Below are 12,131 nucleotides of genomic sequence, written 5' to 3'. Positions count from 1 at the left end.
ATGCCTCCGTGGGACTCGGCTGCTCTGTCCCCACATGCGTGACCCTGAAATGGTAGTTGGACTCCCCGATTGTGCCCAGGGCTACTGTGTGGTTCACCGGGAAATGGTTACTCAAGCTTTTGTTGACCGTGAGCTGGACACCTTCCATCTGAATAGGAAACAGCTCCTTGCACTCGCGATGTCTCTCCCGAATGGTGTCTCTCCCAAACGCGCCCGGCTTGGGAAGGCAGCTGCAGGCCCCATCGCCCGCGGTGGGGCGGGGTCCGTTCTGAACCTCCACCCCCTCCAGCCCCAGCGCCCAGGCCGCCCCAAAGGAGCGAAGAAGCGGGTGGAGGCGGCCGCAGCCTCTCAAAGGCGGGCGTGGGCGGCGAGCTAGCGGCCAGCACGTTCCCCACGGGCGGGCGATGGTGGCAGTGCCTGTTCCCGGTCTGGGCTCCGCTCCCACCTCGGGCGCCACGCGCAACCGAACCCACTGCTGCCGCCGCCCTCTCTCCACATTCTTGGTCAAGGATGTTGTCTCCCACTTCAGAAAGGAAAGGATGGCTTTCAGTGGAGAGCAGCCTGCCGCTTCCTGAGGCAAATCCTCAGACTCACTGCTTCTGCACACGCACCCTCCTCCCCTGCCGTCTTCGTCTCCCCATCAACGTCATTTCTTCCTTTGAGCACTTCCTCCCGTGCCCATTGTCCTCTCCCTTTTGTGTCTCATGGCCTTCATGATAACACCCAGTCTTCTTGCGTGGCAGACTGTGATTGTGCCCTTGTCTCCTACGTTTCTGTCCTATTGAACTGCAGTCCTTCTGTTCTCAGAGCCAATTATGTGCATATTAGTATCCTCTCCCTCGTGCCATCTGTTTTTCTTTTACTCATCCTTCAGGACGAAACTCAGACATTATCTGCTTCAGGAAACCTCCCTGACCAACCCTTTCTTTGACCCCTGTACTCTCCCAGAGCAAGATGGGGTATTTCTCGTATTTGACTATAATATATGAATCCATAGCATTTCCTTGTACACTAAATTGTAAGCATCTTGAGGGCAGAGACCATTCTTACTAACTTTTGTATCCTTATCCTTAGCACAGGGCCCAGTCATGGGATTAGTGCCCTTTAAATATTTTTTAATTAATAATTGCTAATATAGCACTAAGATATAAATACATATTAAGCTATACTAAGTAATTATGTTATTGTTTTATCTCACAGGACATTATAAAAGAATTAATCCAGACTAAAACAGACATGCCTTTTAAAGAGGATAAAGAAGAAGGTACAGAGGATAAATTTGAGAAGAAAGAAAAGGAGAAAGCAGAAGTAAGATTAGTTAATATCATTTTTAAAAGAACTTCTATATGTGCTGTTGCAAATAAAAACATCATCTGGAGTAAACTCTTCAACGTCAACAAAATGCCTTTCCTCATGTAGATGCAGCCATATCTGAAGACAACTTACCTCTTCATTTTCTGAACAAGTGTCCCTTTTCCTATCATTTCAAATCCAGCCGTTTCCATTAGCCTCATTCACACCTATATTCCTACTAACTGAATAATCAGTCTCTCACCCTGATGCTGTTTCTTTATTCTTTCATTGCCAAATTCTTTTTTAAAAAAATATGTTTTTATTGATTTCAGAGAGGAAGGGAGAGAGAAACATCAACATCACTCAGCTGCCTCCTGCACGCCCCCTATTAGGGATCCAGCCTGAAACCTGAGCATCGAACTGTGACCTCCTGGTTCATGGGTTGATGCCCAACCGCTGAGCACCAGCCAGACGCCAAATTCTTTAAATAGTGTAAACTTCATTTTTCCACTTCCCCAGCTCCCATTCTGAGCTGCCTTTCCCCTCTCCTCCCAAGCCCATCTCCACCTCTCTCTTTTCCTTACCCTGTCTCTACCCCTGTTGAGGCATTCGTAGTAATAACCTTTCCTGGGGCACTTGTAATAATAACAGAAATATAATGATAGTTACCAATAACTGATGCCTAGCATGAGCTACATACTTTGCACATGTTATCTTTTATCTACACAACATGATTTCAAAGTAACTATTACCACCCCCATTTTACAGATAAGAAAACTGAAAATCAGAAATCATATGACTCTAAGTAGCACAACCAGCATTCAAACCCAGATAAGTCCTGGTTAATTCCTAGAACGAATGCCATCTTTGGCTTTCAGAACTCATCATGATTATCTAACATTCTTTATACTGTCTTACTTTACTTCCCTGATGTTTCTTCTCTGCAAATAGTTTAAATGTTGGCATGACCCAGGCTCATGACCTAGGTCCTCTACTTGCTGTATATGCAGGACAACAGAACAAAAATATTATACAACACTCAAGCCTCTTTGGACCAGCATTTTCTCTTCTATTTATGATACAGTTCTTGCATATAGAAGGTGCAACATAAATGGAAAATATTATTATTTGGCCACTAAACTCTGTCATACCTTTTAAATCTATAGAGCAGTGGTTCTTAACCTTGGCTGCACATTAGAATCACCTGGGAATCTTTTTAAAATCCTGATTTCTGGGCCTCATCCTCCGGAAATCTGTTTCTTTGTTATGGGGTGGGGCCACAACATTAGTAACAAAGAAACAGAATTTCCGGAGGATGAGGCCCAGAACTCAGGATTTAAAAAATATTCCCAGGTGATTCTAATGTGCAGACAAGGTTGAGACCCACTGCTATAGAGCATCACCTCCTTTTTCCCTTTCCTTCTTCTGTGGCCTTATATCAGGCCATTTTTTCTCTATTTTACAAACTCTTATTTAGCCTTCAAAGATCATTTTCTCTGTAGAAACTTCTCTGTGTGTCTAGGCAGAATGGAGGGCCCTTTTCTGGGTATACACAGCTCTTGGAATATGCCTCTATGCTAGCAGTAATCATGTATACCATAATTATTTTATTGTCTATCTCCCCTACTGTGCTATAAGTTCCTTAGGTCTAGAAGAAATCTGCTTTGTTTTTCTCACAGTATCTCCCTTTGTCCGACAGTACTTCCCCATCCACACTAAATTATCGCACGGTATTTGCTCTAAGTCTTCCAAAAATGCTTGTTAAATGATTAAAGCAAATGGAAAAACGAAAGCTTAGACATGGCACCAGGCAATTGCCATGCCACTGTGTCACTGGGTCACACATGAGCTCACTGACAGGTCTGTGGTATTCCTGTGCCCTAGGAACCTTCAACATCTACGGAGGATGAAAAACTCATTCGATTCATTGGAGAAGATGAAAACGTTTATTCCAGACCTCTATCTGGAGCAAATAGGTTATCTTCCTGGGTATGTATCTGAAACCCAACTAGGAAATTCAAAGCTAGAGAGAAAAGCTAGGAAACTTAACATGATATAAAAGTGGTACAGCTCCAACATAACTTTTATCTCCCCAAGAGGACCAAGGGCTTCTAAGTAATATATTTTCCAGATCCTGTTTTATTCCTTCCCAGCATCACCCCTAGAAAACTCTCAATCAAGCAACACAACAACAAACACTTCTTATTCTCTTCTGTAAACCTTACTTTATTTATTTTATATATATATATTTTTTATTGATTTTAGAGAGGAAGGGATAGGGAGAGAGAGAGATGGAAACGTCAGTGATGGGAGAGAATCATTGACTGGTTGCCTCCTGCACACCCCCCCACTGGGGATTGATCTCACAACCTGGGCACATGCCCTGACCGGGAATTGAACCGTGACCTTCTGGTTCATAGTCCGTCGCTCAACCACTGGGCCATACCTGTTGGGTGTAAACCTTATTTTAAAATAAGCATCCTTTCCTTAATTTAACAATTTATTGGTCAATTTTTGACCAATTTTTAAATAAATCTAAGCAGTTTCTATTGAGACCTATGATAAGCACATACCTCCAACCATAAGAATTACTGGGAAACTAGAAACTTTTAGACAGTGGCTACAGAAACTCAGCAGAAAAACAGATTTAAAATTCCTCCACAAAGTTCTAGGACCATTATAAAGGTGTTCCGCCCTGACCGGTTTGGCTCAGTCGATAAAGCGTCAGCCTGCGGACTCAGGGGTCCCAGGTTCGATTCCAGTCAAGGGCATGTACCTTGGTTGCGGGCACATCCCCAGTGGGAGTGTGCAGGAGGCAGCTGATCAATGTTTCTCTCTCATCGATGTTTCTAGCTCTCTGTCCCTCTCCCTTCTTCTCTGTGAAAAATCAATAAAATATATTTTTAAAAAAAGAATAAAAGATCTTATTGGATTTTGCAATGTTATGTGTTTAGTGTAAAGTAAGTTATTAAGATAAATATAGATAGAGACTCCACCAAGATGGCGGCATAGGTAAACACCGGAGACTGCTGCCGCAAACAACCACTTCAAAAATACAACTAAAAGACGGAACGGACATCACCCAGAACCACAGGAAGGCTGGCTGAGGAGAGACTCTTCAACTAGAAGGAAAAATAACAGCACACCGAGGCTCAGAGGAGGCGCAGTGTGGAAAAAACTCAGGTGCGGAGGTGCGCGCGCAAAGCGGGCTGGTGGCTGAGAGCGCGGTTGTCGTTTTCGGTCAGGGGGGAGTCTCAGACTCTGAGCTCCAGATACGGGCGAATCGCTGGGGACTCGGACCCAAACGGGAGAAGCGGGAGTGTCTGGCATCAGTTGGAAGGCAGCTTTCCCTCCGAGGTTTGCAGCGGTTCCGGGGGTTCTGAGAAGCAGAGCCTCTGGGAACAGGACTGAGGGCACCATAACGGCTCCCTCCGCCCGCCCTGTTGAGCCCGCCCCGCCCAAGCCCTGCGCAGAGCCATTTGCCGGATCGCCTCAGGCAAAGGCTAGATTAGCACCTCCCCAGAGGACAGAAGTTTTCCGCGGCAGACACAGCTGATTCACACAGCCAGTCGGCCTGGTGGTCAAATCCCTCTAGTATTAACTACAACAATCAAGGCTCAACTAGAACAAGACTGCGCACAAAGACCACTAGAGGGTGCACCAAGAAAGCATAAAAAATGCGGAGACAAAAAAACATGACAGAAATGGAGGATATAGAGCTAAAAATCGCAATTTTGAGGGCTTGCAAAAATGTGCTAGAAGCTGTCAATAAACTTGAGGAGAGAGTCACGAAAACTAATGAGACCCTCGATGCTATGATAAAGAACCAACTAGAAATTAAGCATACACGGACTGAAATAAAGAATATTATACAGACACCCAATAGCAGACCAGAGGAGCGCAAGAATCAAGTCAAAGATTTGAAATGCGAAGAAGCAAAAAACACCCAACCGGAAAAGCAAAATGAAAAAAGAATCCGAAAATACGAAGATAGTGTAAGGAGCCTCTGGGACAGCTTCAAGCGTACCAACATCAGAATAATAGGGGTGCCAGAAGATGAGAGACAGCAAGATATTGAAAACCTATTTGAAGAAATAATGGCAGAAAACTTCCCCCACCTGGTGAAAGAAATGGACTTACAGGTCCAAGAAGCGCAGAGAACCCCAAACAAAAGGAATCCAAAGAGGACCACACCAAGACACATCATAATTAAAATGCCAAGAGCAAAAGACAAAGAGAGAATCTTAAAAGCAGCAAGAGAAAGAGACTCAATTACCTACAAGGGAATACCCATACGACTGTCAGCTGATTTCTCAACAGAAACTTGGCAGGCCAGAAGGGAATGGCAAGAAATATTCAAAGTGATGAATACCAAGAACCTACAACCAAGATTACTTTATCCAGCAAAGCTATCATTCAGAATTGAAGGTCAGATAAAGAGCTTCACAGATAAGGAAAAGCTAAAGGAGTTCATCACCACTAAACCAGTATTATACGAAATGCTGAAAGGTATCCTTTAAGAAGAGGAAGAAGAAAAAGGTAAAGATACAAATTGTGAACAACAAACATGCATCTATCAACAAGTGAATCTAAGAACCAAGTGAATAAATAATCTGATGTACAGAATGAACTGGATGGGGGAGGACTGTGGGTGGGGAGTGAGGGCGGAGGGTGGGGCGGGAACTGGGAGGAGAGGAGTTATGGGGAGGGGGGGAAAGAGGAACAAATGTAATCTGAACAATAAAGATTAAAAAAAAAAAGAAGATAAATATAGATAATTTCCTTGATATTTAACTTGATTTGATAGAGTAACATGTTTACCCTTTATTTATTTTTAAGTCTTTTCTTCCTTCTCTGTTTCTTTCTGTTGATATTGTTTCCTCTGCTTCTTCTTTACAACTCTAACCAAATATATATCCACATGCAGCATAAATAATTTGAAAGCTGGGATGCTGTTTGGCCACAGGAAATCCCTATTTTTGTTGTTATTAAGAGTGGGCTTAATTATCTACTGTGTAAATATGGATAGTAGAAAACATATTCGGAAAGGCTTGGTCCAGAACATCCTGAGGAAATACAGTATCAACTGTTAGGACTTTCAGTTTATTCATCGCACATATTTTCTTTGTCAGAGAGAAGCAGCTGATGAAGGTACATTGGCCTCAAAGTATCGTGAAGCAATATCTATAATTGAACACATGCAGGAGAAGTTAATGTAAGTATGAGGCACCACAATGGTAAGAAGATGAAGATGCTGGCCAGGAGGTTAGGCTGAGAAATCCACACTTCTTGGCTGACTTTGGTTCTCTTGCGCTTCTTCTCATCTTCACTAGTGGGAAGGGTATCTCCAAATCTTCTGCTAGAGTCAGTGAACTACATGCTGTAGAAGGAATAGCTGTCCTCACTCACAGTAGAGATGGAGGAAGTCAAAGCTGGGGTGGGGAGGGAGAGGGGGAATTAGAAGTGATCCAATTCAGTATGTTTTAATACATGAACTAGATAAATAGATGTAACAGGGAGAAACTACTGTGTATAAGAAGGAATGTAGCCCTTTCTGCTGTTGCTCAGTGCTTAGAATATCAGCCCGAGCACCGGAAGGTCATGGGTTTGATTACTGGTCAAGGGCATGTACCTGGGTTGCAGGTTTGATCTCTAGCCCTGGGGCACATGTGAGAGGCAACCAATCGATGTGTCTCTCTCACATAGATGTTCCTCCCTCCCTGACTCTTTCCCTCCCTCTCTCCCTTCCTCCCTCCTCATCCCTTCCTCTCTTCCACTCTCTCTAGAAATAAATGGAAAAAATATCCTCAGGTGAGGATTAACAACAACAACAACAAATTTACAAAACCCCAAAAGTAGGAGGAACAATATAGTTAAAATGGCTGAGAATGCCAAAACGGAAGCATAGCCATATAAGTTATGTGCTGTAGTAATTAAGAAGCATATCTCAAGCTGGTTTTCTTGATTGTAAAATTTGGTTTTAAAGGTGCTGAAAAAGAAAGGAATGAGGTGGGGGGAAAAAGACTGTGTTTCTGGGCACTTATGCTTAGGAATTTCTTTTAGTTTTTTTGTTTTTTTTTTTTTAACGAAGGGATAGTGTCAGATTTGGTTTGTTGGATCACATCAATGAGGAGAAGCCAAAATTAACTTCTGAAAGGGGGTTCCTTGGGTATTGATGGAGACTTCCAAATACCCAAAATCAGATTTCATTAAGAAATGATAAGTATGTTCTTAAATGACTGCAATTCTGACACTATCACCCAGAGTAGCTCCCAGGCCTCCAATTCTTGGCTAATCATTGATGCTGCTGCTTCCCTTATTTGCACCCTTCATCATTAAATACATTTACCTCATCCTACTGCCTTCTTTAGGCAATGAGTTTTTATATATGAATGATACATTTTTGAACCTTTCCATTTTGTTGTGTTTCTCTGGACTTTGTCCACATCAGAGAGCTTGAAAACCGAGCCAGACAAGCAGAGGAGAAGTTTGATGATACAAATGAAAAACTTCATTTTACCCTTATAAGAAATAAAGAACTGGAGGAAATAGTGACGTCTAAGAAGAAGGAGCTTGAAGGAGAAGAAGAAAATGAAGGCGAAAGAGCAGCAGAAGAAGAAAAAGAAGAAGAGGAGGACATTTCAGCAGGCAGTTCCGTAAAACCTTTACAGAGAGGTGAGGCTTGCTTTCGGATTTGCTTCATTTAGGTTGTATTTATGAAAGAAAACTTGATTGGGTCCCAGATATTTTATTTTATATATTTCTTCGTTAATCCTCACCTGATTTCCCCCTTTTTTTTTTTTTTTTTTTTTTTTTTAGAGAGTGGGAGGGATGGAGGAGGAGAGAGAGAGAATGAGAGAGAGAGAGAGAAGCATGGATATAAGAGAGACACGTCAATTGGATGCCTCCTGCATGCATTCCAACCTGGAATGATAATGTCAGAATTGCAGTCATTTAAGAACATACTTATCATTTCTTAATGAAATCTGATTTTGGGTATTTGGAAGTCTCCATCAATACCCAAGGAACCCCCTTTCAGAAGTTAATTTTGGCTTCTCCTCATTGATGTGATCCAACAAACCAAATCCAACAGTATCCCTTTGTTAAAAAAAAACACCCAGGTATGTGCCCTTAACTGGGAATCCAACCTGAGAGCCTTGGTGTGTGAGCCAACACTCAAACCATTGAGCAGCACTGGCCAGGGCAAGGGTCATAGATATTTTAGAAGAATATTAATAAATTTAGTGTTGATCTTCTACTTCTCATAGGATTGCATATACATTTAATTATATAACTTCTCTTATTCAGAAAACACAAAAAGGAAAACCAAATGACTAACAATTGTAGACTAGTAAACTAACTTGAGATACAGTTTTGACTTATAAAACTGGCAAAGATTGTTTAAAACGAAAGAATACAATGCTGGTCAGAGGGGCAAAGTAGTTAGTTTTACAGAAAACTTGTTGGTTGACAGACAAAAATAACTTGAGAGTATGTGTGGATATGCCTTTAAAAGCAACATATACTTTGACCTAATAATTTCACTTGAGAATCTAAGGAAATCATCGTAAATACAGAAAAAAAACTTAATGCATAAAGATGTTCAGTGCATCATTATATATAATAGGAAAAAAATAGAAATAATCTCTCCAATTATGGAAGAAAAATAAGTTATGCTACATTAATATACCTGAATACAGTAAAATGATGCCTACAAGGAGTTTATAAGACATGACAAATTCTTGTGTTAACATATCAAACACAAGAAATAAATTATAATACTATTTTATTTATTTATTTACTTATTTATTTATTGTTTTATATATGTCTCCTTTTTCCCTGATTAACCCCCGCTCCCCCCCAGCCATTCCCACCCCCGGCAAGCCCCCACTGCCCCAGCGTCTGTGTCCATTGGTTATGCTAATATGCATGCATACAATACTATTTTTTAAAGCTAGAAAAAAGGCCAGAAGTAAATATGTCCAAATACTGACAGACATTATTTCTGGTTGATGAAATTTTATGGGAAATTTTGTCTTTATTTTTTTGTACTTGTTGGATTTTCTGTGATGAAAATATCTCCTTTATTATACTAAATGGAAAAGGCATTTAGTTCTTTTTTAAAAATATAAATGTTTATTGATTGCAGAGAGGGAGAGGGAGAGAGAGATAGAAACATCAATAATGAGAATCATTGATCAGCTATCTCCTGCACACCCCCCAGTGGGGATTGAGCCTGCAACCTGGGCATGTGCCCTTGACTAGAATTGAACCCGGGACCCTTCAGTCTGCAGACCAATGCTCTATCCACTGAGCCAAACCAGCTAGGGCTTGGCATTTAGTACTTTCTTTTGTTTCTTTTCTTTTTTTTATTGATTAAGGTAGTACATATGTGTCCTTATCTCCCCATTGCCCCCCCACACGACCCCCCAGTTCTTTATTTTCTTACCTCTAATGAATGCTATAATATTCCCTCGAGCACTTCTCAACATCTCCAACATTGGAGACTGTTTTTTTTTACTTCTGCTGTCATCTTCAACCTGTGGTCTGTTCCCAGGACAACGGATGGGAAGCTCTGAAAAGTTTAGGGGAATTGGCTCCTGTGTAAGGCAGTCCCCATGCTATGCAGGTGACCGGGACATTTTCTCTGGAAAATCCCAAGTTAGACATTCCTTTGAGTTAGCAGACAGCTCTGGAGCAATGTGATACCCATATGGCATATACAGTATCATATTTGTATGAGTTAGTGCAGGCAGACCACTCTTCTCCTGAGAGTTGTGCAGTGAAAGAATGGAAGATTCTATACGGTAAAGGAAGGAGCCTGGTGCGTGCCAAGTAAAGAGAAAATCTGGGCAGAGTAGGAAGAGATATTTATTTTTGTTTTATATCAATATTTTTTTAAAATTTTTTAAAAATATATTTTATTGATTTTTTACAGAGAGGAAGGGAGAGGGATAGAGAGTTAGAAACATCGATGAGAGAGAAGCATCGATCAGCTGCCTCCTGCACACCCCCTACTGGGGATGTGGCTGCAACCAAGGTACATGCCCTTGACTGGAATCGAACCCGGGACTCTTCAGTCCCCAGGCCGACGCTCTATCCACTGAGCCAAACCGGCTAGGGCTTATATCAATATTTTTAATAACTTTGCTCTCAGCTATGAACAAAGAAAGGAATGGAGAGGGGTGTTTCCGAAGCTAAATCTGATCTCAGTGAGGCCCACGATTAGGAGTGGGAAGATACATTTAAAAGCAAGACAAGGGTGCGAACAAGGTGACCAAGTGTGGGATGGAGGTGGCAGCAGCCAGTCAGAAGGATTCAGATTACGAAGTTTGTGTCATGGAGCAGCCAGACACAGCAGGTGTGATAGCAGAAGGCCTCCTGTACTCATCCCAAGGGTAGGGCTTGTGTAGGTAGGGTCTGTGTTCAGGAGGCTGGAGAGAAAGAACAGGGGTGCAGGGATGGATCTAGCAGGATTCTGGATACTAGCTCTATTTGAATATTTTCTCACCAAGCTTGGGATGTGTACAAGATGGAAGAAGGAAATGTTCTTCCTCTTTCTCTTCTCTCCTTGACCACATGGTCCCCTTCCGGGACCCAGACTTCAGGCTAACTGACTACACTTAAACTTTAGGAAAATCCATTCTGAATCCCAATATCAAATTTAGAGTCAAATTTTTGGCACAGAATGTGTTGGTAGCTTAGCAGTTACTCAGGCAGAATAGAATTTTAAAATTGCTTTGTAGCCCTGGCTGGTTGCTCAGTGGTTAGAGCGTTGGTCCACGCACCACACACTGGAGGGTCATGTGTTCGATTCCTAGTCAAGGGCACATACCTGGGTTGCAGGTTCTATTCCTGGTTCTGGTCAGGCTGTGTGCGGGAGGCAACCATTCGATGTGTTACTTTCACATCGATGTTTCTCTTTCTCTCCCTCCCTTTCTCCCTTCCATTCTCTCTAAAGATCAATGGAAAAAGTACCCTCAGGTAAAGGTAAGTTACAAAAAAATGCTTTATAAAGTAAAAAGTCTTTAGTAAATAATGAGATCGTGTTAGTGTAACATTCTAATTGCTTTTGTCTTTCAGAGCCACGAGGCAAGGAGAGTACTGTGGGCAGCAAATCCAAAACACGGATTAAATCCAGTAAGGGCAAACCAAAGCCACGTCCATAGCGTGCTGGGCCTCACTGTGGCTCTCCTACCTGAATGCACCCAGGTATCTCTGTGCTGTTGAGCTGACACTGTGCCTCAACTGAAGGACTTCCATTGCAATAGCTATGAGAAAAGCCACAACATACCACACAAAAACATTTCCTTTAAAAGTCACAGTGACGCTGTAGGGAATCAGTATATTAGCTTACTTCCCAGATTAAAAAGAGCTTGTGCAAAAGTTTGCTCGCCTCCTCAATTATTTCCTACCAGAGGTCTGTGAAAAGTGTCTGTTTCTGTTAAGAAAATAATGCTTTTTGAAGAGAAGAATGACAAATAAAAAGCATTATTTTTCAATTTAAAAGAGAAGATCCTGATATTACTCTTACGTTTCTGCAGCATTTTCAAATTTCTTCTGGTTTCAGGCATTCTTATGGTTTCTCTGATTTTCACAAGAACCCTATAAAGTAGGTGGGGTCATACTGTTATCCTCATTTCTCAGAAGATGAAACTGAAGCCCTTAATGGTTATAAGCCTCTCCCTAGGTCACTGACCTGATCGGTGTCAGAGCCCCCAGCTTGCTGAACGGGTGTCTAGATTGTTTGACAATGGCCATGGGCCGTCAATGTTCAGACGGTTTCCTTCACAGAGGCCGGTGTTGCTGAAGGTTCACCCAGAATCTTCATTCTTTGC

General features: G+C 42.0%; 1 protein-coding gene across 1 annotated transcript in view; it reads left to right on the top strand.

Moving 5' to 3' along the window:
* Positions 1-11,650, top strand: part of AXDND1 (axonemal dynein light chain domain containing 1) — a 57,728-nt gene extending 46,078 nt beyond the window's left edge. The window contains exons 22-26 of the mRNA XM_005880250.2: positions 1,201-1,308; positions 3,178-3,282; positions 6,426-6,508; positions 7,745-7,968; positions 11,377-11,650. Of these exons, the coding sequence (XP_005880312.1) occupies positions 1,201-1,308; positions 3,178-3,282; positions 6,426-6,508; positions 7,745-7,968; positions 11,377-11,462 (606 nt within the window). The 3' untranslated portion in view covers positions 11,463-11,650. The remainder of the gene's footprint in view (positions 1-1,200; positions 1,309-3,177; positions 3,283-6,425; positions 6,509-7,744; positions 7,969-11,376) is intronic.
* The last annotated feature ends 481 nt before the right edge of the window (positions 11,651-12,131 follow it).

This window comes from Myotis brandtii, unplaced genomic scaffold (genome assembly GCF_000412655.1).
Source record: "Myotis brandtii unplaced genomic scaffold, ASM41265v1 scaffold630, whole genome shotgun sequence".
Classification (NCBI taxonomy): domain Eukaryota; kingdom Metazoa; phylum Chordata; class Mammalia; order Chiroptera; family Vespertilionidae; genus Myotis; species Myotis brandtii.
The sequence above is the reverse complement of the archived record's forward strand: the minus strand, read 5'-3'. Positions and strand labels throughout refer to the sequence as shown.